The sequence below is a fragment of the Dermacentor albipictus genome, chromosome 7 (assembly GCF_038994185.2).
Source record: "Dermacentor albipictus isolate Rhodes 1998 colony chromosome 7, USDA_Dalb.pri_finalv2, whole genome shotgun sequence".
NCBI classification, from domain to species: Eukaryota; Metazoa; Arthropoda; class Arachnida; order Ixodida; family Ixodidae; genus Dermacentor; species Dermacentor albipictus.
In genome coordinates, this window is record NC_091827.1 from 47,266,039 (window position 1) to 47,293,834 (window position 27,796).

A 27,796-nucleotide genomic window follows, 5' to 3' on the forward strand; every position below is an offset into this window, starting at 1 on the left:
AGACGACAGACGACACGCGTGGTCTGCTTTGAACGAAGCGCGCGCCTGAGCGCATGCGCCTTCGGCCGGATGCAGACGACGCCCCCCTCCGCTGCCTGCGCGCCGCCGCATTAGCAGACGACGCCGCGTTGGCGCCCTTCTTTCGACGATAGGCGCCTCGGGGCGCTAGCGTCGTTTTGCGAGGGCCAATGTTTTTCGCCCTTTACTATTTTCTCTTCTCGCGAGAAAGGTTGTAGGGTGTAGGAACGAGAGCGGGCGGTGAGCGGCGGCGCGGCGGGGGGGTTTGCATCCCAGCAGGCACCGCTCTCTTGCCCCCGAGCCGCGGCTTGAGCGCTGCGTGAGCGAGCGGCTTTCGAGCGGTGGGCCCCGGCCGCCCGTTTTTTGCGCCGGCGCCAGCGCGTGTGAGTGCGTGTGTTGACCGCCGTGGCGTGCGCTCTTCCTTTTTGCAACTCTCGGTGTATCGTCCGCCCTCCGGTCGAAGTTCTCGTCGTCTGCTTTTGTGACCGTTTCGTTTGACCTGAGCGACCAGCAGCGAGATCGTGCTAGCTGCACGCCTCCCACCTCAGAAGAAGGACTCGGATAGATGCCTCATCGAGGATTCTCGCTTTCACTTCATTTCCGTTCAACGCCAGCAAGCGTGCTCATTCGTCGATATTCCTAAGCGTGCGCATCGCTTTCAAAAGTATTTTCTGTCGTGTTCAGTGCTCCATTCTTCCCGGAAAGCCTCAACGCCGTGCCGAGTCCTTTGGAGTATAAGTCCCCCCCCCACGTGTGATTCGTCTGCTAGGTGAAGACGAGCAGAAGCGCTGGTGCATCGTCTGCTGGATGCTCCAACGGCCAAGGAACGTTGCAGCGATAAAGTAGGCGCGACTCTATACCAGCAATGAGAGGTGTGTAGTTGTGCACATGTGATTCCTCGATGAGCCTCGGGGCGTTTTGCTCTCGCATGTGCGCCCGCGATCTTGCAGTGTGGCGCTTTGCAGCAAGTGCCTAAAGGACTCGCAGGAAGAGCCCGGGCCACCGCTTCCGTCACACTCCAGTCGGCAGACGAAGATACATACGTCTCGAGACCTGGCCTTCTCCAGACGGCGGTGCATTTTCGTCGTCTGCAAATAACCTCCTGCGCGACGCCGTTAACGGCGCCTGTGCGCCGTCTGCTACTGCTTGCACCGCTTCCACCAACCCGAATTGTGCGACCTAGTGCAGAAGCCTTCGGCATTTGCCCGTTCGCCGTAGAAAGGCTTCAGTTGTTTTTCCTTCAGTGCACATTTTTTTTCTTAGTTACATTGGCGTGCGTGGCAGCGGAGTGGTCTTCTGGATAAGACAAACCTACCGTCTTCTGCTGACATTATCGTCAAGGGTGTTCTCAGGTAAGCTCTTGAATACCTTATGTTTATTATTCCGTTTGCTGTTTATAAGCAGCACGTTTTAGCTGCATCACTTTGAGTGAACGAAGGCGTACCGTTTGTGGGGGAAAAAAAGCAAAACGCGATTTCTTCTTTCCCTAGTTTTGAACTACGCATCTTCGGACTGTGAAGTTCATGCATGCTACTGCAACATATAACATACTCTGCTAAAGCAGTGATGATACTTCTGGATTGTTTATCGCTGCAGGGCTTTTTTCGGTCCGTTCTTACGCAACGTCTTATCGTTCCGGTGAAGTAATGCAAGCTGTAGTAGTCGACATGCTAAGAAGACGCGCTGATAAAATTGTGGATAGTGCTTAACCTATAGCCGCCATGCAGAAAAGAAGAAAATAAGAAACCGGGGAAATAGAATAAGGAAGCCGACCTACAGAATGCTCGCTTCTGCCTTACAAGACGCCGTCAACGACCGTGATGCGAAGGTCATTCGAGAGACGGTAAGCCTCGAAGCCAGCACGGAAGCACTTCCTGCGCTCTTATATACGCGGCTTCCCGCACGCAAGCAAAAGCACACAAGAAAGAAAGAAAGAAAGAAAGAAAGAAAGAAAGAAAGAAAGAAAGAAAGAAAGAAAGAAAGAAAGAAAGAAAGGAAGAAAGGACTATGGTATTTTAGGCATCTGGTGAGTGGAATCGCTAAATTGCCAGTAATACAGTTGGCTGTGTCATGAACACCTTGTGCGGGCCGCTCGTACGCATCTTGAGTATAGTTTGGTTCACCCAGAAGCCGTCTGGAACGCGCAGCACAAAAATAACAAGTGAAAAGCTCGCAGCTGCAGATCGAGATCCACAGGAATTGTTTGAACGACTGATCGACACATAGGAACCGAGGCAAAGCTAAAGCAGTGTAGTGGAAGTAGGTTTTTATTTGTGCACTTCCGCGTTGTATATAAGCACGAGTGATTTATGATAAGTTTCGCTATGTGTATATTAGCAAGATCGAAGTTCAGAGGGCTAGTTCTTATTTAGAACTAATGGCGACACATAAAGTTAAGTGCTGTCGAGACAGATACGTTTTAAAAGGCAAGGGTCATGATAAGGCTATTCTGCTCCTTCACCATGAGTCACTAAATGGATATAGATGAGTGTGTGTGTTGCATTTACATTGCTTTTTTATTCGGGTACATATATTTAGAACTAAAAAAAGAATCGCTGAATCCGGTGTGGCGGCAACAAGCACAATAGTTTGCAGTGGATGTAATGTACGTAAGCGATTCTTTGATTTAGTATATGTATGAGCGTGTGCGTTGCATTTACATTGCTTTTTTATTCAGGTACGTATACTTAGAGCTAAAGAAAAAATCGCTTACGTAGATTACATTGCCAGATTGAATTCGGTGATGCACGAAGTGTACTTCTCACAGCTTTAATTTTATTTTTTGTGCGCTTCGTCATCGCTCAGGAGGCTTTTCTTTCCGTTTCTATTTTTCAGCGCTACAAGGCAGTTCTTTCGAACAGTCGGCAGCACCCTCGCAAATTATGCTTATACTATAAACAATTCGATGTATGGAAATGCGGCTACAATGTTTTAGTTAGCCGCCTCGTGTTGCTTCTATGGCATGTGTGGAATGGTTTTCATTTCATTTTATTTTTTCTTACGGGGCGCTTGAGCACTACAATATTCAAACACGAATTTAGCATTACTGTTTCGAATTGAAGCAGGTATTTGATGCTATCATTTCATACCTCGATGCGTGCAAATATACGATGATTGACGAATATGCGTGCCTGTTACGCGCCTTAAAAGCTGGGCGTGAAATTGGCAAAAAAAAAAAATTCCCGTTAATGCAGGACGCGCAACTTCGTATATTTAGTTGGTGCCTGTGGAAGTATGTGTGAGCAGCACACAGTCTGTTGTAGATAAGGTGCGCGGAAATCTAGCTCTTTCTTTCTTTTCGTGTATCCAACGCCCTGCAAACTTGTGACGTCGACTTGCCACGAGCTCGTAAATTGCAACATTCACCGCCTACCGTAAACTGCGGTTACTGTTGTAATTTAACCTTCCTGTATTCCTCTCTCTCTCTCTCTCTTACTGTTGTAATTTACGTGCTGTCCAATTAAAAATCGACTTACAGTTAGCAGCAATTTGTGGGTCGAAGAAGATAAATCAGATCATTTTTTTCCCACGTTCTGTACATTTATCCATTTCTTTATCTTCCTATTTTACAAAGAAAGCAAAATTCGAGTCGATATGCGAAGCGAATGTCTTTTTCGAATGTTTGCTCATTATTGTATGCGAATTGTTTTACTTTTTGACCGCTTGTTCTTCAGTTTTGGTGCGACTGTCGGGGCTGGGCTTTGACACACCAGACGTACGGACATGCCACGTGTTTGCGTCATGCATCACGTCACGCGACCTATTCAATCAAAGGCGCGGTGTCACTCTGATTTGCGTACTACGCGCAGCGATTTCACATCACTCAGGAGCCTCTCGGTGTAAAAAAAAGAAAAAGAAGAGGCAGAACACTGGGGTGTGTCTCGATGTGACCAGCGCTTGCATCATACCTCGCATTAGACACGTCTGAGTGAACGGTGAGGCTTCTATCAATCAATTTTTTTTTCTGAATTATACCGTGATTGAACACGACGTGCTCTCTTCGCACGCCTCACTTTTCAATCCGGCTCTGAGATAGCTACTCGCGTTTTTGATCCAGTCCGCGGCGATCGCGTTTCGATGGTGGCGAAACGCCGAAAACGCTCGTGTACACTTCGATTTAGGGGCATGGTGAAGAACCCCTGGTGGTGTAACTTAACCTGGATTGGTCCTTCACCCCCCCCCCCCCCCCACCTGAGGGGACGGGCCAAGTAATCAGATCGCTGTTTGTTGCACCAGACGCCGCAGGAATTTATTTCGAGCATATCTTACACAACGAAAAAAAAAAAAACGGCCGCTGCTAATGTTCATCCGCACTGGGAATGGCTGGTTCAACCAAAAAAGAAGGCCGCGATGTTAACCAGTCAAGAGTCTGATTGGCTACCCTGCGCTGGGGAAAGGGCAAGGAGGAATTAATAGAAAGGGAGAGAGAGAGATGCGTCGTGAACACAATACTGGCCCTGTTAAAGGGGACCTACGATTGAATAAAGCACGCGCGATTTTTTTCACCCTGTGACAAGTGAATAGTCGCCTGGCTTTGGTGACGCTGGCAGCTTCCTATACAACTGTGCCGTTAGGGCTGCCAGCTTTCGACTGGGCGAATTCGGGACGGGGGTAAACGAACTTGGCGCCGGCAGTTTGTAGATGCAACTAAGTTGAAAAATAATTGTTATTTATTTTATTTATTGTATTGTACCCTCAAGACCGAAGTATTACAGAGGGGAGTGGGTAAAAAAAAACATACACAAGTAAATAAACAAAGCAGCAATAAACAACAAATGTGATTAGTTAATTGCATCCGGGAATAATGATGTCTGATAAGGCCGAACGAAACTTTGAGTCCGATGTTAATCCGATGCCAGGTCGCGATTTCCATCATGAAATGTGCGGTGTATTTTTGCCTGAATAACAAGGCTACCATTATTGGAAAGAGGTTGTGTGAATGGTTAGGGCACTGTAAGGGAACTCGTACCACGACAAAAAGGAAATCGCCTTTGTGTTTATGACAATGCAAAAGAACATAAAAAATGCAAGAATTTCCAATCGAGCTGTTAGGAAATAAAAAGGAAACCTGGTTTGTCGATCGTTATTCAGCAGCAAATAAGGAAAAGTCGAGACCTTTGGCCGTCCGGACTGGGTTAAGTTGGCAAACGGGAAATCTACTCAAAAGTTGCGGCTGTCCCGCTAGGTTTGGGACGCTGGCAATTCGGTGTGCTGTGCGTCATTATTCGGTGAGAACTTGCACATAGAGGGCCAACAAGGGAGAGCCACGCATTGGTGTTACCTTCTATAGTGGGCCGCACTGTATATTAATTTCTACGAAACATTGTGCGACTTATTATTTTTGCAACGAAGCTGTTAGCCTTCCGCTTGTCAGCATTTTCCATGTACACCCATGAACAAAAATTATGTTAAGCAATGGCTCATACCCCCGTAAGCAATCAAAAGTGTAATGTTTCATCTTCCTCCTAATGCAGAGGCTACAAGCAGACAACAAAGTCAAGCGTACAGTGTACACGTTTATTTGAATCACGCATACAATGTACAGAACAGCTTCCGTTTCAATAGAGAAAAAGCTCAAAACAAGCATGAGTCTTCATGCTTTTGCTTGCTCATACCCCCGTAAGCAAGCAAAAGATGTAATGCTCCACCTACAAGCACTCAGCAATGACAAGCGAACAGTGCATACGCTGATTGAAATCACCCGTACAACACGCAGAACAGCCTACATTTCAATAAAGTACAAGCTCAAAACAAGCATCCGAACCATCGATAAAGCATTGAATACTTCCCTCAGCAGTTCTAGGGATGGTTTAGCAACAACTCCGCTGGATATCCGCTTTCGCAAGGCCAAGATGGCGAGTTGCCTTTTTTATTTCGTTTGTTTTTAAGAAATATATTTCAGTTTAACAAATTGTCCTTTGAAAGGCCAGTTATGCTATCTGCATGCCGCATCATGCCTTCACCTCGTGTGAGTGTGTCCGTTTTAGAGCATATCACGTTTCGATTTCAGAGGTGATTCATTTTACAATGCAATTTAATTTCCGGTGACTAAATGATTCGTGACACTTTAGTTTAGCGCGTTTGTATACTTTTGTAACATTCAGAAAGGAAATATTGAAAAGTATATAAGTGAAGAAGGTGCTGTTTTGAAATTGTGTTCAAGTGTATACATGCATACTTTAAATACCACAGTGTTCAGCGGATTTGTTCCAACCGAAAAACCCCTACCGCGGCAGCCACATTTCGAAGGGGGAGAAATTCAAAAAGGAAAACGCCCGTGTGCCATGCATTGGGTGCACGTTGAAGAACCCCAGGTGGTTGAAATTAATCCGTAGTCGTCCGCTACGGTGCGCCTCGTAATGAGATCGTGGTTTCGGCATGTAAAAACCCCGCATTTAATTTTTGTTCTGTTGCAACAGAATCAAGGTTTGTTCCGTACTAACAGGTTGCGTTTCTCTATAAGCTTAGATAGTGTAACGCAGAAGCTTTGCAAAGGCTTCTTTTAAAAAAAAATCGAATACGCATACACAGTACGCGCGCGCGCTCACTGGAATAATTCGTAGCCTGAACGAAATTGAGACAAATGCGTGAACTGCCCATCATTACCACTGCGACATTTGCGAGAGTAATTAGACCAGACTAAACAGGCGTTGGCGCTTGTAGACAGCGTGTTCTACTCATCGTATATCTGACGCGCATGGTGTGTTTGAAGCGACTGCAAATGCCGCAAACATTTCAAAACGCACTTCTAAGCTTTTCAAGGACGCAGGACGCGATTCTGGGTCAATTTGACCACTGATCGCACAAGAAGAGACAGCTGGCCACGGTATTACTAATCTAGGTGCGAAACCTTGTAATAAACAAGTCGATACGTGTGCAGTGATAAATAATAGTGTAGTTTAGCCCAAGGCCAGCAAAAAAAAAGAAAATTCTCTGATGCTACGAGACACCTTGTACATAATCGTGTGAACTAGCTGTAAACATTTCCTTTTTTTTTCTTGTTCTTTTGACGGCGTATCTCTATCACTGACCTTGCATGTCATCCGCAATAATATTTTTTCAGTTTTGCGCTGCATAGAAACTCATAACGTAACCTTACTAACATAACCTTACACGTTCTGCCTGTACAGGTGCGCCCGTGATTTGCGTTTGGGATTGAACGTTCTTGCATATCGTGCTGTCTGACGATACATTCAATCGTTCAATGACTTCTTCTTTTCTGTGACTTTTTTGTTTCACATACATATTTCGCTGGGGCTTTAGCTGCGATGTTTCAGGCATAGTCACGGCCCATTCAGTGAGCCCGCACATTTCTACGCTCGCACAATTTATAAGCAGCAGCTAGACAACCGCAGCGGGAGAGTAGAGAGAGAGAGAGAGAGAAGAAAAAGGCTGTGTCTGTTTCTAATTTTTCGCATGCCCGAAAGAAGCAGTGATTAAACCCCGTTAAGGTTACACTAAAGAGAAAAATATGCCCAGATGTACTAGTACGTTGACTCAAATACGAGAAAATGCTTTGGAATCCCTGGCGTCACAATGACGTAACTGCACTTGAGTTTAGACGTGGAATTCGAAAACGGGAAGTTCGGACTTCATTTTATGCTCGAATAATCAACCTATTACCGCGAAATAATAATCTATATGCATAAGTTTGAAAGCATTGTGTATCAGTTTAAACTAACTTAAGCTTTCTCTTTAAAGGTCACTTTAAACCGATGCTCATCAACATATAACAGTTGAAGGCTGAAGTGTTGAATTTTCGTACCATATGTTCGTCCATGTCATTCTGTCCTGGCATGGTGAAGAGTTCGAATTAGCTTGCTTCACAATCCCTTCGGAAGGTTGCAGGCTAAGAAGGAAATTCGTTTTGTTTTAAGCGCCGTGAACTTTTAATAATCTTGGACCTACTGCCCTTAAGCTCCTGTCAGCACGAAATGATCAATTCATTACCGAGAGCATCGGGGAAAAACAGAGAAAGGAAGGCAAGTAAAATGTAATTTGTTCTCTCACCAGCTGCTTTAGGCTTCCGCGTACGTGATACAGAAATCCATGCAGTCGTCAAGAATTTACGGCATGTATTCTTAACGGAAAAAAATTAATTTCCCCTCACTTTTATAGCGTTGCCAAGAAATCATGCACAACGCAACTTTTTTCGCATGTACCGCGTTTTCCAGTCACATGTATGTACCCATTGTATAATATGCATGGTTGAATTTGAGCTCAAAGTAACATGTTCTGTTTAGATAGTCAGGAGCACAGAAACGCGGCTGAAATTTTTTTTCTTTATTGTTAGTCATATGTACTCAGTCGATATAGTTATCTTTTATCACGGTGATACGTTCTTGGCACAGTCGGTCTTAGTTTGTTAAATGCGTAAACATTTCTACGCCTACCCAACCAGGAACCCCCTCCGTCCTTCGGTCACAGGAGACGAATCGCTATAAGGAACTTAAAGGGATACTAAAGTGAAAAATGATTTCTTCTGCATCAGTAAATTACCATTCTACAGCACCAAAACACCACTCTCACATCGATAAGACGTTTGGTAAGCCAGAAAAAGCGTGAGAACGAAATGCGGGTGGCGACGCCTACTTAAGTTCCCGCACTGGGGGGGGGGGGGGGGGAGCTGTGACGTCTTGGATTTCGATGCCAACTTCTAGGGCCTGCTAATTATATATAGCGGTACAGATTGACTACATTGTCCTCTAAAGGAACCAAATATTAAAGATGGCACGTTTCGGGAACGTTTATTCAGCCAACGCGGCCCAAATGCGAAAACATACTTTGGAATCCCTGACGTCACGCTGCGTACCGGCGCTGGGGTTTCGGTGCGAAATTCAAATACTGATACTTCTACCGTCATTTTGCCATCTAATAATCAAACTACTATTTTGAAATGACTGCATGCAGGGTTCTCAAACAATGCTTTATTAGTCTAAACTGATTTATTGTTTCGCTTTAGTGTCCCTTTAAGATATGATCCCACTTCCACACGCCTAGTATCTTATCCACTCGGCTAAAAAACCCAACTTCCAGAGGATGAGTGTATCTGAAACACATGAATCTGTTGTACCGGCGGGATAAAAGAAATGTCAACGAGAAACAGTTTCTATGAAATATTTATTGCACTATTTGGTGATGATGGAATAAAAGCCATATGTAGGACCACATGTAGAGCCAACTTGGAGCATTGTAGACATCAGAAAATTTCCGATTTTGAGAAAATTTAATGCCGAACATGCCACATCGCTGGTTAGTTCGTTGGTCGTGGGATGAGCATTCCGTTGGGGCGTTCCTCGCCGACTGAAATGCCACCGATCTCTGAGGGCTCATGCACTCGCGTAGCACAACGCAGATAAGCAGTCACAGAGTTAAGGGTGATAAGGAGTGATAAGCGGTTATGTGGTTCTCATCACGCTTGATAATTGATCGACGTTTGTGGCTTAGCTTGGTTAAGCCAAGAATGCGGTGCATATTGCATATTGCATATTGCGCGAGTTGGGGCCCAGCTTTTCCTCCGGCTGTCGTGACGTCACGTCACGTGGTTGCGCTAAAGGTCAATGGTGGCTGCCCGGCCGCGCCAAAGGGCTTAACTGAGTGATTGGAATATGCAACGCATAAAAATAGAAGCAACTTAATAACAAACATAGCAAACTTAAAAGAGAATAGACCCACATATGAGACGCGCAGCAGTGAACAATGGCTCATACCCTCAATGGTGGCTGCCCGGCCGCGCCCAAGGGCTGAACTGAGTGATTGCAATATGCAACGCATAAAAAGTGCAGGCGCGCGCTCGGCTCCACGCTCGCTTCTAACTTCGGCTTCTTCTCATCTTTTTCGGAGCATAATATTTACCAGCTCCCGGCCGAACAATTTGCGTGTGCTTGCTTGTTTCTTTTCAAGGCGGAGCTTGTCCAGCGGATTCTAGGTGGTACAGCATCTGTACCGGTCTCCGCAAGCGTGTTGCCACTAGAAGTGCGCACTTTGCATGAGCGAACTTTGCCGTCACTGTCCAGAAATGATTCTGTCATTTGTCCCGTCTTCCACAGTTGTCTCAGCGAGTTTAATTCTTTTATCAGTACTGTCTCCAAGTTTCACTGATTCTGAGTGTCTATTTTCATTAATGTGAGCTGAACGAAGTTCTTGGAGGTACTCTCGTCGCCAGCGGTTCCAGAAATTGTTTAACACATGTTCTCTATGTTTCCACCTTCGTTGAAGTGATTCGCGTGACGACCGTGTGTCTTTTGATGCTGTGCTCGTGGTGGATAGACTGCTGGAAGGTGTCTTCTTGATGGGAGTAGGTGCCGCAGCGGGAGCCATCGCAGCCGCCATTGCTGACCTGCTGCTTGTGCATGCATCGGGTGTTATGTGATTGGCCTGCACTGGCCCCGGCCAAGACAGCTGTCCTAGCCCTCCAGGGGTTAAAGTTGGTGGCTGCTGGGGTGAAGGTAATTCCTTTTCACGGCTTGGCTAGCTGTTGCGGGCGGCCATGGCTTCAGGCTGTCGTGGAAGTGGCATTCGCTCCACCCGGACAACGGGGGCCAGCGTGTGGTTGTTGCGTTTTAGCATTTCCACCACACTGCTGTGCCTTCCTGACAGTGGGGACCCGGATGGAGCCTTTGCTGTTGACGACGGGCGCCCGGCAGGCCCGCTCGAGTGTCGCAGGGCGGAAGACGATGACGTTGAAGACGACGATGATGACGACGATGACAAGGAGCTGTGCCCCGACGTCTTCCCTCCACCCGCCGGGTGGAGCACGGACGCGTCAGCAGTGTGGTCACCCCGACCAAAGGTGTCAATGCTCCCATGCCGCTGCTCCAAGTGATTTCGCAGAGCCTGTGGTTTTGCGACTCGGTTACATATTTCGCACATAACTAAATAGAAATCATCCCACGCTAGACAAAATCCGTAAAGTTCAATATCCTCTTTTCTTAATTTCATGGCATCGCTTTCTCTTTTCGCTGTTTCTGCCTCTGTGTCGGCTTCTTTGTTTTCTGGACTCCTGAAGCAGATATTTTCGGCCCAAGAATTCCATGACTGTCCTTCAGTAGCCGACACACTATTAGTGGCCGCCAGTCTGTGAAGATCTTTCAACAGTTTGGCAGTAGAAGGGTATTTGTCTTCTACCAGTTGGAAGTGGTGTCGCGGAGTTGCAGCAAGGAGAAAGGGACTGCTGCAGGTGCCAGAAGGAACCCTTGTGATGCGCAGTTCTTCAATATTGGAAGATCCTTCGTCAAACCAGAAGTAACGAAACGCGTCTCGGTTTTGTTCAGCCAGCGATACTTGAAGAAACGCTTTTTCGAAGTCGGTGAAATTTCCAATCTCCAAGCTGCAAACCTTGAGCAGTAAGTCGATGTTGCCGTTCAAATTCGGCCCTGTCCACAAGACATCGTTAAGTGAAGGCGAGTCCGAAGCATGAGAAGAGGCGTCGAATACCATCCGTACTTTAGCCGTAGTTCTGTAGCGTCGCACTGCCGCTCGGTGTGGCATAAAGTACGTGATATGTTCACTCGTACTGCCCATTGTGACCTTCTCAGCGAAGTCTTTGTTGTAGGAGCTCCTAATGACAGTGTCATATTCCTTCTGGAACTCTGGTTCTTGATGTAGCGTTCTCTGCAAAGACTCCAGCCTCTTTAACGCGACATCCCGGTTATCTTTAAGCTGGGAACAATTGCTGCACCACGGCAGTTAACTTGATAGCGACCATTGTTTCTAACAGTTGTTTCCACGAAGTTCTTCAGGACGTGTTCGTCATCTTTCGAAAGTCTGTCTTCGTTAGTCAGCCCCAGATGTTCTACTTCCCAGAAAAACCTCAGACACTGGGAAACATTGGCTTCCGTTAGGCATATATTGAAGTTCCTTATAGTTTCCCGCTTGTAGAACTTAGGTGGGCTTCTCGTATCTCCGTGAAGTGTCCATCCTATGACAGTTTCGATGGCTGTCAACGAGTCGTCCAGTCGATGAATTCTTCCGCTGACAAGCTGCGAGTAATAGTCTGCACCTATAAGGACGCTTATTCCAGGCTCAGGTGAGACCTGAACTACGTTGACGTCAGCCAAACGTAAGTTCTTGCTTTTGAACTTTGCAAGTACATTTGCCTCTGTCAATGCTGACAAGTCATTGCATATTTCTGGAACTTCTATAGCATCTACTTCAAGTGCGTTTGAATCGTACTGGCTATACAGCGTGACTCGTACTCTCCGGTAATATTTCCGCGTTGCTGAAACGACCCGCCGTGGTTGCTCAGTGGCTATGGTGTTAGGCTGCTGAGCACGAGGTCGCGGGATCGAATCCCGGCCACGGCGGCCGCATTTCGATGGGGGCGAAATGCGAAAACACCCGTGTACTTAGATTTAGGTGCACGTTAAAGAACCCCAGGTGGTCGAAATTTCCGGAGTCCTCCAGTACGGCGTGCCTCCTAATCAGAAAGTGGTTTTGGCACGTAAAACCCCATAATTAAATTTTTTTTTTTGCTGAAACGTTTCTAAATCCCGAGATGGTGAGCTGCTCTTCGGCTAACACAGGGGCTTTCAGCTTCCTAGACAATTCTTCCGTGATGAAGCTGCGCTCACTGCCACCATCAATCAACATTCTTTCAAAGCATTTGCTTCCAGTGCCCAGAGCCCAAACTTGGGCGGTCTGCAGAGGAACTGTATACTTTAGCGAGTCTGTTAACGAGCTGGAAACAGTTGTCTGCGTTTCCGTTGTCTTCTGCTTCCATTTTGGGTCACACATCGTGGTGATATGTCGCCCCTTGCATTTCGCACAGCTTAGTCTCTTCCAGCTTAGGCATTCCTTAGCTTTGTGAAATTGTTTGGCGCAGCGGAAACAGCATCCTAATTTGCGTAATTTCTCTTTTTTGTCGTCTAATGTTAGTTCCGTTGGGCAGACATCCACCGAGTGATCTTTGTCTCCGCATAATATACAACTTTCACGGTTAACATACATGCAGAACCTTGGAAATGCTCATTGGATGGTTGTTTCGCGGTTGAGGCTTGTTCTATCTTGTCAGAAGTCATCATTATCGTCTGTTCCCGGCTTCTTACTTCAAGGCTCAAGAAGTCTAGAAGAACAGACATTTAATTTTGCCTGTCAATAGTAACGCCTGTATTTGTCGAAGACAAGATGCGCTGAGTGTAACGGAGTACCATTTCTTGCGGAAAATGTTGTATTATAGCCGTTTTCAGAAGCACTCCATATTCTTTTTCTTCGACGCCAAGGTTGTGCAGGGATCTCACAAGCGTCTGCACTTCTTCATGCAACCTTTGAAGCCCTTCGAAATCTTCGCAAGAACGAACTTTACGTAGGTTTAGAGGACGACGCATGTGGTCGTTAACATTCAGCGACGTCCGACCGAATCTTTCTTTGAGAAGTTCTGTAGCTGTGCTATAGCTTTCGTTAGTTGTCGACAGGCCGCTGATGACACCTTCCGCTTTACCCACCAAGTAGCTCCGAAGATATTTCAATTTGTCTGCGTCTGCGATATATCGGTTCTGGTGAACAGTTCTGTTCTTCCCCTTCATCTTCCTGATCCTCCTGCTTTTCCCTTTCTTCCGCCTCTTCCTCCTCCTCCTCCGCCTACACGCTGCTCCTTCTCTTTTTTTCCTCCTTTCCCAATCTTCCCGATCTAAGCACGGCATGTTGCAGAGAGGAATGGGGAGAGGGTCACGCGGTTCGCCTAAGTGCACTCCGCGCCACGACTTTTTGTCTCCCAGCTTGCGCTAGGCCGCGGTGTATATCCTCGACGCCTGCCGGCGCCTATATGGGCGAGAGTGGGCGCTCGGGGGCACCGTTTTATAAGAGGAGACTCGGGAACGGAGGTGCGCCCACCACCTTAATTTGTTTTATTTTCGGGTCGCCGGAGGCGTACCGAGGTCTTTCGCGACGCCACGGGTTATAACGGGAGCCGCCCGGCGCGGGGACAATGTGTGGTGGCAGCCGTGCGATGCATGGAGAGAGAGAGAGAGAGAGAGAGAGAGAGAGGTGTGTGCAGCAGGGCCGGGCGCCTTCTGGCCGTGCTGTTAGTCTTTCAGGTATAACATAGGCGCCGTTGGAGGCGCGCCCTGCAAGCTGGCTTACATATTTAAGGACCGATTCATTTATCCGTTTACTTGGTAACCGAAAGGCGACCCCTGGTGCTCGGATGCGGCGTTGGCGAGAGGAGGTTCTAAGTAGCCGGCCGTTATGCGAGGCGGTTGGACCGCGGACGTCGAAACCGGAGCACGACGGAAAAAAGTTGCGCGTTCGGTTTAGATTAAAGCTCTTTTAGCGGGATGGTGATATACTTGTTCTCGGTGTGTGTTAAGGTTGTATTCTCCCTATGGATCCTGGACGTTTGTTGCGCTCTGAATACGTGCGCTTTCCGCATACCTGCTTAAGGCATTGCATGGAAAGCGCGAAATTTTTTTTAATGCAACGCAGAGTTGGTACTTCGCTGCTCGTTCGAGTTCCAGTGCTATTGTCCGCGTGTGCCTCGCCCCACCTCTTGGAAGCCGCGAGGGGACCGTTTTCGACGAGGGAGACGCATTTTCGATGACGTCATACGCGGTTTCTCCGCGTAAAATTCAGTATATTTTTCCTTTCTTTCTTTTACTTTCATTGTACATAGGCATATCTTCCTCTGTTTGAAGCCTACGCGTTTCCTGCAACGACTGTTTCAGACTAATAATTGAGCGCAATTAAATGCGATTCAATTGTCTTTGAATTGTCCCGCAAATAACCCGGCTCTATCAGTGTTGCAGGATTCGTGACGTAACTGAGCTTCAGGTATGAGCGTCAGACACAGTAATGAAAGTGATAGCCGGAAATATAATCATTGATTAGCAAAGGTCTACTAATTACCTTTCAACTGTAGAAGTCCTCGTGCACGTATAGTGATCGCAGAATTTGACGTCAGTCGGCACTCAATGCAGCAACCGTTTGGAATAAACTCTGTCCTCTGGATCAACCCGTGAAGCAAGGGCTCAGAATTTGCAGCGAAACGCATTGCTGTTCATACCAGCACGTTTCACAGTGCGTAAAAAAACGCGGTACGGAAAACGGTTAACTGGGAGAAATGCATTTCGAGGCCTACTGTTAGCGTTCCTCTAAAGTGATTCTATATTGGTACGACCTTTCTCTTGCAAAACGTTATATATTGAGTACTGGCTGACATCAATGAGAACAGGCTCCCTAACGTCATTAGTGAACTGATAATAATCAGAATATTTTGACTATCTACCACATTGGTGAAGTTTAGTCGACAAAAAATATAATTTCGTCCCAAATTCCCCTTTCTTGTTGTTTTAGTAAACTCATCATTCGTCGTGGAAAACACGCGGCATATTTACTTGCGTTTAATTTCGGTTTCACTTAAACGCACTGCCAGTTTCTTCTTTTACGCTACCCGATTCTCCGTCAACCGCCCAGAGTGGCTACAAATACACCAGTGCACGCTACACGTAATGCATGTACTACCGAAGCGAGAATGTCCTGAGCTGGAAACTTGGCGCGATAGCGATCGTGTTCCCCAGCTATGCCCGCTGCCGGGTGCGTCGATATGCAAATTAGACACACGTACCTCGCCCACATCGCTGGCTCGAAGTGGAGACGGCACGCTTCTGCAGCGCGTTCTTATCGGCCTGGAAAGACATTGTTGAAGCAGGAACAGAAGGCATGGCCAGTGTATGCCGCGCCACCTCGCGGGTGCATCGAAAAACATGTTTAATATGTTGAATTTTCAGACCGTTTCTCTGTACCCACTGCATACAGTTAAAAAAGTTAATCGGCAGAACCCATATCAGGATGAGTTCCCGCGGTAATGCGTTTAGCATTTAATCAGTATAGCATATACAACGTATGTGCGCCACCATCGAAACGAGTTACGTATGACGTGTGTACTCCAGCGTAACTCAGCTTTGGCGCTTTCCTACAGACAGTGGGCATTCCGCGTCGCCTCCGAAATGCGTGGCGCCTCGGTGCGTGTGAACGCTGAGAAACGCGTATGGCCTCCGAGACCACACGTAGGCTTACCGACGCGCAAGCTTCCGCCTGCGCGCTTTGCGTTTGCCGCGCCTCGCGAGGAATGGTAGTCTGCACGTGCAAGTGACGCGCGTGAGCGCGCACCCACTTGGCTCATCAATCATAGCCGTTTTGACAAACATCGTTTCGTTTTTCGTTATGGACAACGCTTCAACAGGCTGAAACATTGATAAATTCCATTGTTATGGTTTTTTTTATAGCGTCGGTAGATGAGCGCTAAACGTAAAGAAAACGCACATATGACCGATATATCTGCCTCACTGAGCGTTGATTGTACCGCGCCGTAGCTGCGTAGCCAGGCGGCGGTGGAAAGGCGATGCAGGCAAGCACAGATGTCTGTCTGGAACAAGTATCCCTGCTCGCGCCCAGCTTCGATATGTCCGATCTGTTCCGAACCATCTGCGCATGCGTATGGGCACGTTGCAAGTGCTAGGCGGCGCCCTCTCTTTCCGACCCCTAGCGCCATCTGACGAATAGTTGCGCGAATGTGGTAGGATTACTCGCGGCGTCAGCAGCCCGCGCTGCGTGTTTGGCGTCCTGTCAAACGGTAGCGATGGCGCGAAACAGCATGCCGATATTAATTTGAACCGGGTTTCGGTAATTACAAGATCTTCATAGCTATTTTCGTGAAAAGAATTTAGAGAAAGAAAGTCGTCTATTCGAAGTGGGGCACGTCTACGACGTGAGGGAAGTGTTGAACTCGCGTTGATCGGAAGTGACTGCTAGGTTTATTCCGCAAACGAAAAATAATGCACCAGCGAGATGCGTGAAGCTCAGCGTAAGTTACTTCGTTATCTACGGTATGGACGCGTGAAATTACAGGCGACATTGATTCTTGAAGATCGGCGACAGCAGACAAATCCTAGCGGGGAGCTGCGATTGCCGTGCTGGCATCGCAGGGAAGTGCAAGGACGTCGCGGTAGTTTCCCTGTACATACAGGACGGCAAATACGAATCCAAAACATATCATCCAAGAACGTGGGGCGTACGAACGACTCGTAAGACCTACCAGAGGTATTCTAACGTTGCTCTCCCCAAACACAAAAAAGGGGTTGAACTTACCAGTTGTGTTAGACTACGCTGGGAAAATATTTTCGCCCAAGTTACTGGAAGTGCGATACTTTTATCTTGCGATTTCTCAGTGCGTGCAAAGGAGGTTCGAATAAACCACGTTGTCAAAAGTTTTGGCGATCTCAACTGCCCCTTCGTTGATATGCTGGGCGCAGAAGGGTGTATGCCAGCTCAGCCGGCTGCAACCCCTCCTCAAATCTCTCGGCAAGCCCTAGCGCTGTTTGAATGGGACAGGATTGGGAAAGAGTTCCCCAGCTTTACTGCGGTACAGTGTGGGAACAAACTACTTTGTTTGCTGCATTTTTTTTATTTTTTTTTATTTATTGATATGATATAAGGAGATGTTGGCGCGCAATTTAAGGCGCCGGCTACTCCTTATCTCTTGGGTGGTTCCGTCATACATCATTCAGGGTTCACGGTTACATATCAAATAATCATTTCACACAAGCACCAGGACTTATAAAGCAACGTTTCCACAGGAAGACTATGGCAAATGTCTCCACACCTATGTAGTCGAAAGTCTCAAAAGTAGAAACGATACTGTCGCCTAATAACACATTTTCTAGTCAGCGGATCAGCGGGTACATACAGTATACATGGCAAATGTCTCCACACTTATGTAGTCGAAAGTATCAAAAGTACAAACGATACTGTTGCCTAATAGCACATTGTCTAGTCAGCGGGTGGTATATACATCGTGTAAACAATCATTCACAGTCACAACAAAGTAGTCAACATAACATAATTCCCAAACAGATGGATATATAGAGTCACATTGAAATGAACAGAGCAATGAAAGCACTAATAGCGTCCAGCGATGCCGCTGTCTTCAAAGAAAGTCTTTAGTGCTTTTAAAGCGCTCTTCTGCAAGGCCGTTGTTGGCCAAGGGCCCAAAAGTTTCCTTAAACTGAAAGGTCTATCCTGGTACGCACTGCAGGCAGTGGTGTAGCAACGGGGGAGGGGGGGGGTTAGGGCGTGGGCCCCGGGTGCAAGGGGCCAGTGGGGGGGGGGGGTGTCATATATACGTCTGGAGACACACGGAAATTGTTGATATCCTCGCCTTCCTCGAATAAACCCGGGGGAGAGGGGGAAGAAAGACCTACGGGCCCCGGGTGTCAGACGACCTATAGCTACGCCACTGACTGCAGGTGTCGCGTTGCTGCCATCATTGCTGTAAAAGCAAAGAATTCAGCGTTATAACGCAGTTGGCATAACGCCGGAACATAAAACAGCTTATGCCGTCGGACGAGCGCTATCCAGTGTTGACGCCGTTCTGCTTCATACGGTCGGCTTGGAAACCTGTAAAACTTTGTTCCTCGTGAGTTGGTGTACGTGCTGTTGCAGCCCACTACTGAACAGCTCGGATTGCACTTCGGCATTGCTCAGAAAAGGCAACAGCTACGCGCGAAACAGTGCACATACAGGCTTTCCGAACGCAAGCGGGCCGGTCGTATCCTGCCGGTTCCGCGCTCGCCGCCGCGAGGGGCGCCCTAGTAGGCGCGGGAACTACGTTCGCAACCTGCCTATAGGCGCGCCGGCAAGCGCACGTGTGATTGGGCGTTCACGCGGCAACCAGGCTCCTCTCTCGCTCTTCTTTCTGGACACGCCGTGCCATCTAGTGACGCTGCCGAGAAGCCTGCGCCTGGCCTCCGAGACGAGAAGCAGGGCGTGGTGTTGCCTGCGAACGCCGAGAATTTTTCCCTCGCCTGCCGAACACCTAGTGGCACATACTCGGCGACCCAAGTGGGCGAGAGAGTCAGTAAAGAGCGGCACGTAGCCAATGCATTCACGGCGCAGCTCACTAAAGCGATGGGGCGAAAACAGCTCATTGAAAAGCGGCGCATATACCCAATGCATTCAGGGCGCAGCCTGCTAATGCCTCGGGTTGCTGACCTTGAAGAACCCTTGCGAAGTGGGCTCGATTCCTCGCAGATGCGGAAAAACATTTTAAATGATCTTTCTCGTCATTCCAGATTCCCACATCCTCAAGGGCACTCACCTATATTTACCTGTATTTACTCACCTATATTAATTCATTGATTGGCGGCGCAGGCCGAGCGGCTCCTATGCAGTGCGTCATGTCGGCGTCAAAGAGTATGCGTGACGTAGTCACGCATCTACAGTGACCCGGCCGTGTCGGCGAGAAAGAGGTTAGTTGAGGAGCGGCCCATATGTACACACTGCCACAGGATCAGTGACTCAAGTTGATCCAATGGTTGTTTTCGAGCCCTATAGAGAGCAGCCTTATGCGGGACTCATTCGACGACCACGGATCACGGACGACCGTTCCCTGGAAAGCACGTGAAATGCCTTAAAAGGACACTAAAGCGAAACAATAAATCAGTTTGCACTAATGAAGCATTGTTTGATAACCCTGCAGGCAGTCATTTCAAAAGAATAGTTTGAATATTGGATGAGAAAATGAAGGTCTAAGTACCACTATTTGAATTTCGCGCCGAAACCCCAGCGCCGGTACGTCAGCGTGACGTCAGGGATTCCAAAATATGTTTCCGAATTTGGGCCGCGTTGGCTGAATAAAGCTTCCCTAAACTTGCCATGTTTAGTATTTGGTTCCTTTAGAACACAATGTAGTCAATCTGTCCCGCTATATATAATTAGTAGGCCCTAGAAGATGCCATCAAAATCCAAGACGTCACAGCCCCCAGGTGTGGGAACTTAAGTAGACGTCGCCACCCGTATTTCGTTCTTGCGCTTTTTCTGGCTTACCAAACGTCTTATGGTTGTAAGAGTGGTGTTTTTGGTGTTGTAAAACAGTAATTTATTGATGCAGAATAAATCATTTTTCACTTTAGTGTCCCTTTAAGAATGCTAACACTTTAATATTTTGGTTTTATAAAACTGTCTCTCTTTCTCTTGTTTTTCTTCGTACACGCACAACATAGAAAATCAACTGAACAGAATGGTTTGAAATTTGGCAATGTTGATAGCCTCGTGACAATCGCAAAACTGCACGTGCAACAGTATACGCGTCTTTTGCCTCGGTTATCTCCGTTAATGCACATTCTATGTTACAACGGCCGTTAAGAAATGTGCACGAAAGTCGCTCTCTACAAGTGCTGTGCCATGGACGTAATTCGCGAGTAGTTCGTAAATGGCATTGCGATTGAAGCTCATGACGCTAATGAAGTAGATGTGTGAAGCAGTGTTCATCCGGAACGCCCTATACTGGTTTCTGTTGTCACCTCCGCAAGGCTGTCGCCGTAAACTGAAATCTCTGAAACAACGAAATTGCAACGTCACGACTCCAGACGTGCGCGTACTGTGGTTGCCCCAGCTGCTCGCAGTATGAATACGAGCCAGGCTTCTACTTGGGGCCGTAAACGTCACTGCTTTTAAGAATATGTATAGTCGCGGCTGCCGTGTCTGTTATCGTCTTCTTCCCAACACGGTTGGCTTGCAAGCTGTGATCATGATTCTCTGAATGCTGCAGCACTGTAGCATGCTTAGTTTCTTTATTTCCTTTTTCTTTAATAGTGTCACTACGTGTAACGCCATGCGAATGCACTTCTAATACGAATTCCTTCACAAAGAACGCAGCGTATGGACTCTAATTTGAGCACGGCTTTGTTACGCACATAGTTATCAACGTTTATTTTTTTTCATTAAAATTGAGCCGCCTTGCTTATTTCCGCAGAACCGATTTGCCATTCTCAATGTCCTGCGCTTTGAGTGTTCTAATAATTCGGCCACGTCCTCGTATCGCCTCCTGGTTGAATCAATTATTGCTTTATTCGTCCCACTCAGTCGATGGACTCGAGATAAAAAGCTACAAGAAAGTGGCTTGGGGACATCTGGGATCCAGAAAAGAAATTACAAACCTATATCGCATGGGGGTGGCCTAGTGGTACTATTTATGTTCGCACGCAATGGCGATATAAGATTTTCGGCTATAGGTATACGATGTAATATGAAACATTGGGGAAATGAAGTGGCGCGACAAAATCGCACACAAGAAAGAAGTGTGAGCGAATTTGTTACTCGAAAATGGCTGATGTTAACTCCGATGGTAAGTGGATAATATCTGAACTAGGTTAGCTCAGATGGTGCAGCGAACCGCCCCGGAAAGCCGTTGTTCCCGGATCAGCACGCATTTTTGCCTTCAACCGCGAAACCCTCCTTCTGAGAAACTCGTACGGGTTCCCTTTGTAGCCCGACGGATGACAATTATTTTCCTTCCATGAAATATCCTTCACCTTGCGGACTTCCGTCGAATTGATTTGCCGAATAATAATGACGCTTAGTAAGTTTACACATTGATTGTTATTAGCATCCCGAAGTGGTACAGGGGGCTATGGTATAAGCTTAGTGGCTGAGGGCCCGCGCATTAATTTCGATTTCCTGTCGTTCCTCAACGTGTTACCAATGCTTGGCACAACGGAGACGGGCTTCTCCCAGGACTTTGCCCAGGATTCGCCAGAAACTTTGTCCGAAACTTTGTCCGAAACTTTGTCCGAAACTTTGTCCGAGTCTTTTTCCGAGACTTTGTCCGAGACTTTGTCCGAGACTTTGCCCGGGACTTTGCCCGGGACTTTGCCCGAGACATTGCCCGGGACATTGCCCGGGACATTGCCCGGAACTTTGCCCGGAACTTTGCCCGGAAATTTGCCTGGGACTTTGCCCGGAACTTTGCCCGGAACTTTGTCCGGGACTTTGACCGGGACTTTGGCCGGGACTTTGCCCGGGACTTTGCCCGGGACTTTGCCCGGGACTTTGCCCGGGACTTTGCCCGGGACTTTGCCCGGGACTTCGCCCGGGACTTTGCCCGGGACTTTGCCCGGGACTTTGCCCGAGACATTGCCCGGGACTTTGCCCGAGACTTTGCCCGAGACTTTGCCCGGAACATTGCCCGGAACATTGCCCGGAACTTTGCCCGGAACTTTGCCCGGAACTTTGCCCGGAACTTTGCCCGGAACTTTGCCCGGAACTTTGCCCGGAACTTTGCCCGGAACTTTGCCCGGAACTTTGCCCGGAACTTTGCCCGGAACTTTGCCCGGAACTTTGCTCGGGACTTTGCCCGGAACTTTGTCCGGGACTTTGGCCGGGAGTTTGCCCGGGACTTTGCCCGAGACATTGCCCGGGACTTTGCCCGGGACTTTGCCCGAGACATTGCCCGAGACATTGCCCGAGACATTGCCCGGGACTTTGCCCGGGACTTTGCCCGGGACTTTGCCCGAGACATTGCCCGGGACTTTGCCCGGGACTTTGCCCGGAACTTTGCCCGGAACTTTGCCCGGAACTTTGCCCGGAACTTTGCCCGGAACTTTGCCCGGAACTTTGCCCGGAACTTTGCCCGGAACTTTGTCCGGAACTTTGTCCGGAACTTTGTCCGGAACTTTGTCCGGAACTTTGTCCGGAACTTTGTCCGGGACTTTGGCCGGGAGTTTGGCCGGGAGTTTGGCCGGGAGTTTGGCCGGGAGTTTGGCCGGGAGTTTGCCCGGGACATTGCCCGGAACTTGGTGCGCGCACTTAAATGGCGCAGATGTACTCCTCAGGGTAAGCGCGAGAGAGGAGTCCGACTGCAGTACTCGGCTTATACATGAGGCGTTGCTGGCATTCTGATCGTATTAACGCCGACATTCACCGTGAGGTACGTACTGCAGGAATATTTTGGGCATCCGGTCCCCATTGGTATGTGACCACTACGGCTGGCAATCGAACTTGCAACCTCTCAACAACAGAATTGCCATAGCCACTGGGGCAGCTTAAAAAACTGCCATCCCAAGATGGCGGAGCGTTCGCTTAACAGGTGATTATTAGAAAACGTCACGGCGACGCCAACGACTATAACGGCGGAAATGCGTCTGGAGTGTCCATATAATTTCTATCACAATACAGAGTTCACACAGTTATGGAAGAGATATGATCGGCAGTGGATGGTCAAGAGAAACCTTAGGCTATTTTTTTTCGGTGTCTTAAAGGCGTGCTTGGACGTTACGTAGGCGGAAAGAGTAGAACATTGTTTTCCCAATTTGTGTCACAACGGCCGCATTATCGATCGCACGTGGTTAGACACTGGCTAGTCCTAACAAGAGTTACTACAAGAAACCAAGATGCGTTGCAATCTTCGTCGCAGTTAGGGCAAGATCAAACAAAGGTAACTCAAAAACTACCACTGAATACTTCGATAAACCACTTTAGAAAATAAATAAATATCGCGTAAGTAAAAGACGTACAACAAAAAATATAGTCTACAAAATCGCGACAACTTGGCCTTTGTAGAAAGCGGGAGAAATGGAAATCGCCTGCATGTATATAAAGAAGCAAGATAAATAAAGAAATAAATAAACGCATTTCAAAGCGCAGTTCGACCAGGCCTTATACAGCTCTTGCCGAAGAAAAGTGCCTTCGTCTAAACGTTGTCTTTAGCCTGATACGTCCCTTTCCCTACGAAGACAACTAAGTATTTCGTTGTTTCGTGACAGACTTTTTCTGACAGTCTTGCAATTTCGTTGCCTTTTTTTCTTAGCTAACATTTTGAGATAGCCGGGTCTTATTTCCGCCTAAACCAATAATATTGCACAGCTAAGGAAGCATAATTAATCGATTCTTGTCGAAACGTCGGGCCCACTCAGGCTCCATTTGCTTGCCCTCGGCTGACCGATTTGTTGTAACGTGCTGTCGTTCACTTGTCACTGTAAATGACGTGTTTTAGAACACAATTGGCATTTCAAGTTTAAATGAACAAGCGAGGACGTTGTTACATGACCGAACTGTAGGTGCAACTGCTTTCGTGATCTTAGTTTTCTTTTCATTTAATATTTTCGTTTCTTTATTTAGGAAATATTTCCTTTGGTAAGGGGGCGCAAGGAAGTTTTGCTGTAGCTCGAGGTCTCGCGTGCAGCTGGCTGTCCCGTCATCGCAAAAAAAAAAAAATCATAATGCCATCACTGCTGCTGCTGATTGTCAAAAGCATTCCCCCCCCCCTTTTTTTTTTTTTCTAACGTTCTGCTGCTGCGAAACTTTCTTCATGACAAAGGCGGTAGCTCAAGATGCCAGGTTCCTCAGGAAAGTTTTTGCTACGCTTGACAGGCGCGTTTACGGAGCATCCATCTGCGCGCTCTAACCTTCTTCTGCAGATTTGTCGTCGAAAAACGAAAAAAGCGAGAAATGTTGATCGTCACCCTGAAATTTTAAAAATAAAACAATTGGTTCTCACGTACGTCATCTTGAAATCGTTTCCTTTTCTTTTTTTGAATATGAAAGGCGCTTCACAGTTTCAAGACGGAACTGAACGAAATGCTAGAGGCGCGCGGAAGAAAATGAAAAGCAGCTCACAAAGGCCACGAGTAATGTAGTTGTGAGTCAGTATACTGACGTATATGCATAGCATTTGCGTGCGACTGGAAACAGGCGTAGAAGTTCAGCTGGCTGACGAACGCTGCTTCCGTTGAAAGTCAAGCACAGATAGCGCGGAGCATGCTAACATCCTCGTCTCGTTCTTCTTCCTTCTTTTATCTTTTTTTTTTCGTATGACGCGGCAGTGAAAAATGATGGCCCACATCGGAGGTAGCGCGTGCGTAAGCGTCCAGCAGCCTAACTGAATACAGAAACCCTGGAGAGAGACGCGCAGACAGAATATACATAGAGAGCTCTAATAGTGCCTAAAACAAGGCGTACAGGCATGCCTGTCAAGACGCCCCAAGGCAGAATCGTTGACGGCACCATCTTGTGAAGCTGACGTCAACTGAGAGCGCACAAAAAAATGCTGTAGTTACTACGACCGTGTTCTACGTTATCTGCTAGTGCGAATTCGTCTGCACACACACATATATATATATATATATATATATATATATATATATATATATATATATATATATATATATATATATATATATATATATATATATATATATATATATAAAATAAAAGAAACGGTGTCGTCGTTGACAGATAGCTTTTGCGCGCTAACTAATGTAAGACGGCGACGACAGAAGAGGCAGACACAAGCGCGCTTGACTCCGTCTCTTCTCTTGTCAATGTCCCATAGCTTGTCCGAACAACACTTGTCCAGTGTTTTCTTTAATGCGGTTTAAAGGATGGGGTCGGCATTACGAAGAAATGCGACGTAATGCGGACGCATTTATCTCGCATTTACCGCTAAAGCACCGCGGATAACTTTTTTTTTCTTTTTTTTTCTGTGGACGAGTTCTACCTTTCTAGCAGAATGCAGCCTAACAAGAATGGCGTGCAATATTGCGCGCACAGGTAGTCAAGGAGTCGCGTCGTGCCCTGACACCCACTCCGCCTGCTAATTAGATGCCATATGCAAATAGACAAGTGGCACACGTGCTACGGTCATTGTTGGAACGTCACCCGCCGTGGTTGCTCAGTGGCTATGGTGTTGGGCTGCTGAGCACGAGGTAGCGGGATCGAATCGCAGCCACGGCGGCCGCATTTCGATGGAGGCGAAATGCGAAAACACCCGTGTACTTAGATTTAGGTGCAGGTTAAAGAACCCCAGGTGGTCGAAATTTCCGGAGTCCTCCACTACGGCGTGCCTCATAATCAGAAAGTGGTTTTGGCACGTAAAACAAAAAAAAAATGAAACATTGTTGGAACGTCATCCGCGCACCTTCAAACAAGCACCTCACACGGTCCCTTCAAGTTACAGTTCAAGTTCTCGACACACTGAGTACTGTGTTGGCATCTCTTCGGCAGAGGAATGCTACACGAGCTACCATCATTTCGTGCGAAGAAAACCCAGAAGCGGCACCACCCACCGATTATCGGCACAGAAGACTGCGAGACTGCCTCTGCGGACGACTATACACGTCAGAGCGCTTTTCGATTTAACCGTTGCTTTGTGCTTTTCAAGTCGGTGTTGTCCTCTTTCTCTCATCGTTTGTCTTTTTGGCCATTCCCCCTCCCTTCTCTGTCTCTCTCTCTCTCTCTCTCTCTCTCTGCCCAACGCAGGATAGCCAGCCAAGCGGCTTTTGCGGTCCGGTTGAGCTCCCCGTCTATTACTTCCATTCGTGTTTCTCCATTTCTTGTTTCCGTTTTGTCATTCTGCAAGGACAATGACGCAACGCGAAATGTTTTTCTGAGGTGGTGTGGTTGAAGAAGGCGCCGCAAATTGACGTTGTGAGCGCTGCTGTTGTCATCGGTGCCTCCGGTGTTATGGTGTTCCGTACACTGTAACACATTTACTGACAGCTTATTGTTGTTTGTTCTATGCCAGAACAATAACGGAAACGCGGATGGTAGTATAAAAAGTGGTACGGCTTTGTGTGTTTTACCAACTATGTAAAAAAGAGAAAAAAAAAGAAAACGGAATCTAACACTACCTCTGCGTAGCGAGTCACAGCCTGTGGAAAGACATATTACAGTTTACAGAATACCGATACACCAGATACCCCTATGGCAAGAATGTTAGAGCCTTCTTGCCGCCATTTCGTGAACTAAAGCATCATAGAAAAATTTTGCATTGCGTCATCGTTCTCGCAGAAATGGGTAGAGAGTCCACTGCACTATAACGATTCTTGCTGCCGACTCTCGCTAAACGTTGTGCAGACCACTGACGTTGGTGTAGCAGTTATGTGGGCTTCACGTTGGTAGAGTAATGGATGTCGCTCGGGCCAGCGTTCTGTACAGAAAACTTGCCTTTCGTCGCAGCAGCAACTGCCGCCCCGACGAAGACATGTTGCCGTGACAAAATTAGACTCCGTAGTGCCATTCCTCGTTCCACTACTGTTCAACAACTGAGACCTCCATCTTCCTACCAACCCCCGTCTCGTGTGCTCTGTAGTCGTTGTGAGCTTTGTTTTCATTAAACCTGTTATATCTTAGCGTCTCAAGGTGGCGCCACAAGCATTGCTGTTCACGTCCTCCCCAATCAGTGTGCTCAATGTCGAGGTATTCCACAAACTGCCGTGCATTTTACGGATATACTAAAGCTCTCTCTACTAGCTATAATACAGGCAATGACTCAAGAAAGTAGAGAAAAAGAAGACGAGGAAGACACGCGAAATGTGTACCATTCTACGTACATATTTCGTACCACTTTGTGCACACATATCGTACACGTGCTTCACACACGGTGCGCTGGGCGAAACGCCGCAATCCTCGCGTACCGTACATTGCCGGCGCATCGTTAACGAAACCTGCCCTCACCTACCCCCCCCCCCCCCTCCTGCAGGCCAATAATAATCCCGATTCGCCGACTACAACGCGCCCCGTAATCAGATCTTAAGCTTGTGGGATGCAAAACTCCATGATGTGGCTACAATCGCTTCGCTATTGCAGCGCATCTCTATTAGCTACGGCGCAGGATGAAGTCCGACCGGCCCTGCCTCGAACGCCCCCTCGCTCATTTGACACTGGCGCGGCTGTCGCGAGTGTTGTGCACGCGTTCTGCGGAGAAACGCGTCTTTATCGGGCCCGATGCAGCCGGCGGATGGCGGCGCTAACGAGCGTATACTGCTCGGCGATGCGAGACTCGGAATTTGCGGTCGACCGACCGAGCGCGCGAAGATATGGGGGGAAACGAGGAGGAGGGGGGGTCGAGGAAGGGGGGGGGGCGGTGGAAATGTGAGATACTCTCGTGCGAGGCTCGTATTCGTGCGCCTCGCTGGCTTCGCTTAGCCGCTGGGAATTCGCGGTCTTTTCACCTGAGGTGCTCGAGGAGGAAAACGGCGTTTGTGTGCCGATAAGGGCACCCGCGGCT

General features: G+C 47.7%; 2 protein-coding genes across 5 annotated transcripts in view; one reads left to right on the plus strand and one right to left on the minus strand.

Moving 5' to 3' along the window:
* Positions 1 to 167: 167 nt before the first annotated feature.
* Calx (sodium/calcium exchanger 3) overlaps positions 168 to 27,796 on the plus strand; it is a 339,781-nt gene continuing 312,152 nt past the window's right edge. The window contains exon 1 of one of the 4 annotated variants that reach the window (XM_070522204.1): positions 168 to 1,370. The gene's annotated coding sequence lies outside the window, so the exon portion shown is untranslated. The remainder of the gene's footprint in view (positions 1,371 to 27,796) is intronic. The other 3 variants (XM_070522200.1, XM_070522205.1, XM_070522203.1) reach the window with 3 other exon arrangements.
* On the minus strand, positions 21,420 to 26,772 carry LOC139047827 (tetra-peptide repeat homeobox protein 1-like). Its single transcript, XM_070521962.1, has 2 exons — positions 26,734 to 26,772; positions 21,420 to 22,595 (listed from the first exon to the last, which is right to left on the minus strand). Exons 1-2 carry the CDS (start codon positions 26,770 to 26,772, stop codon positions 21,420 to 21,422), a joined length of 1,215 nt encoding a protein of 404 aa, XP_070378063.1.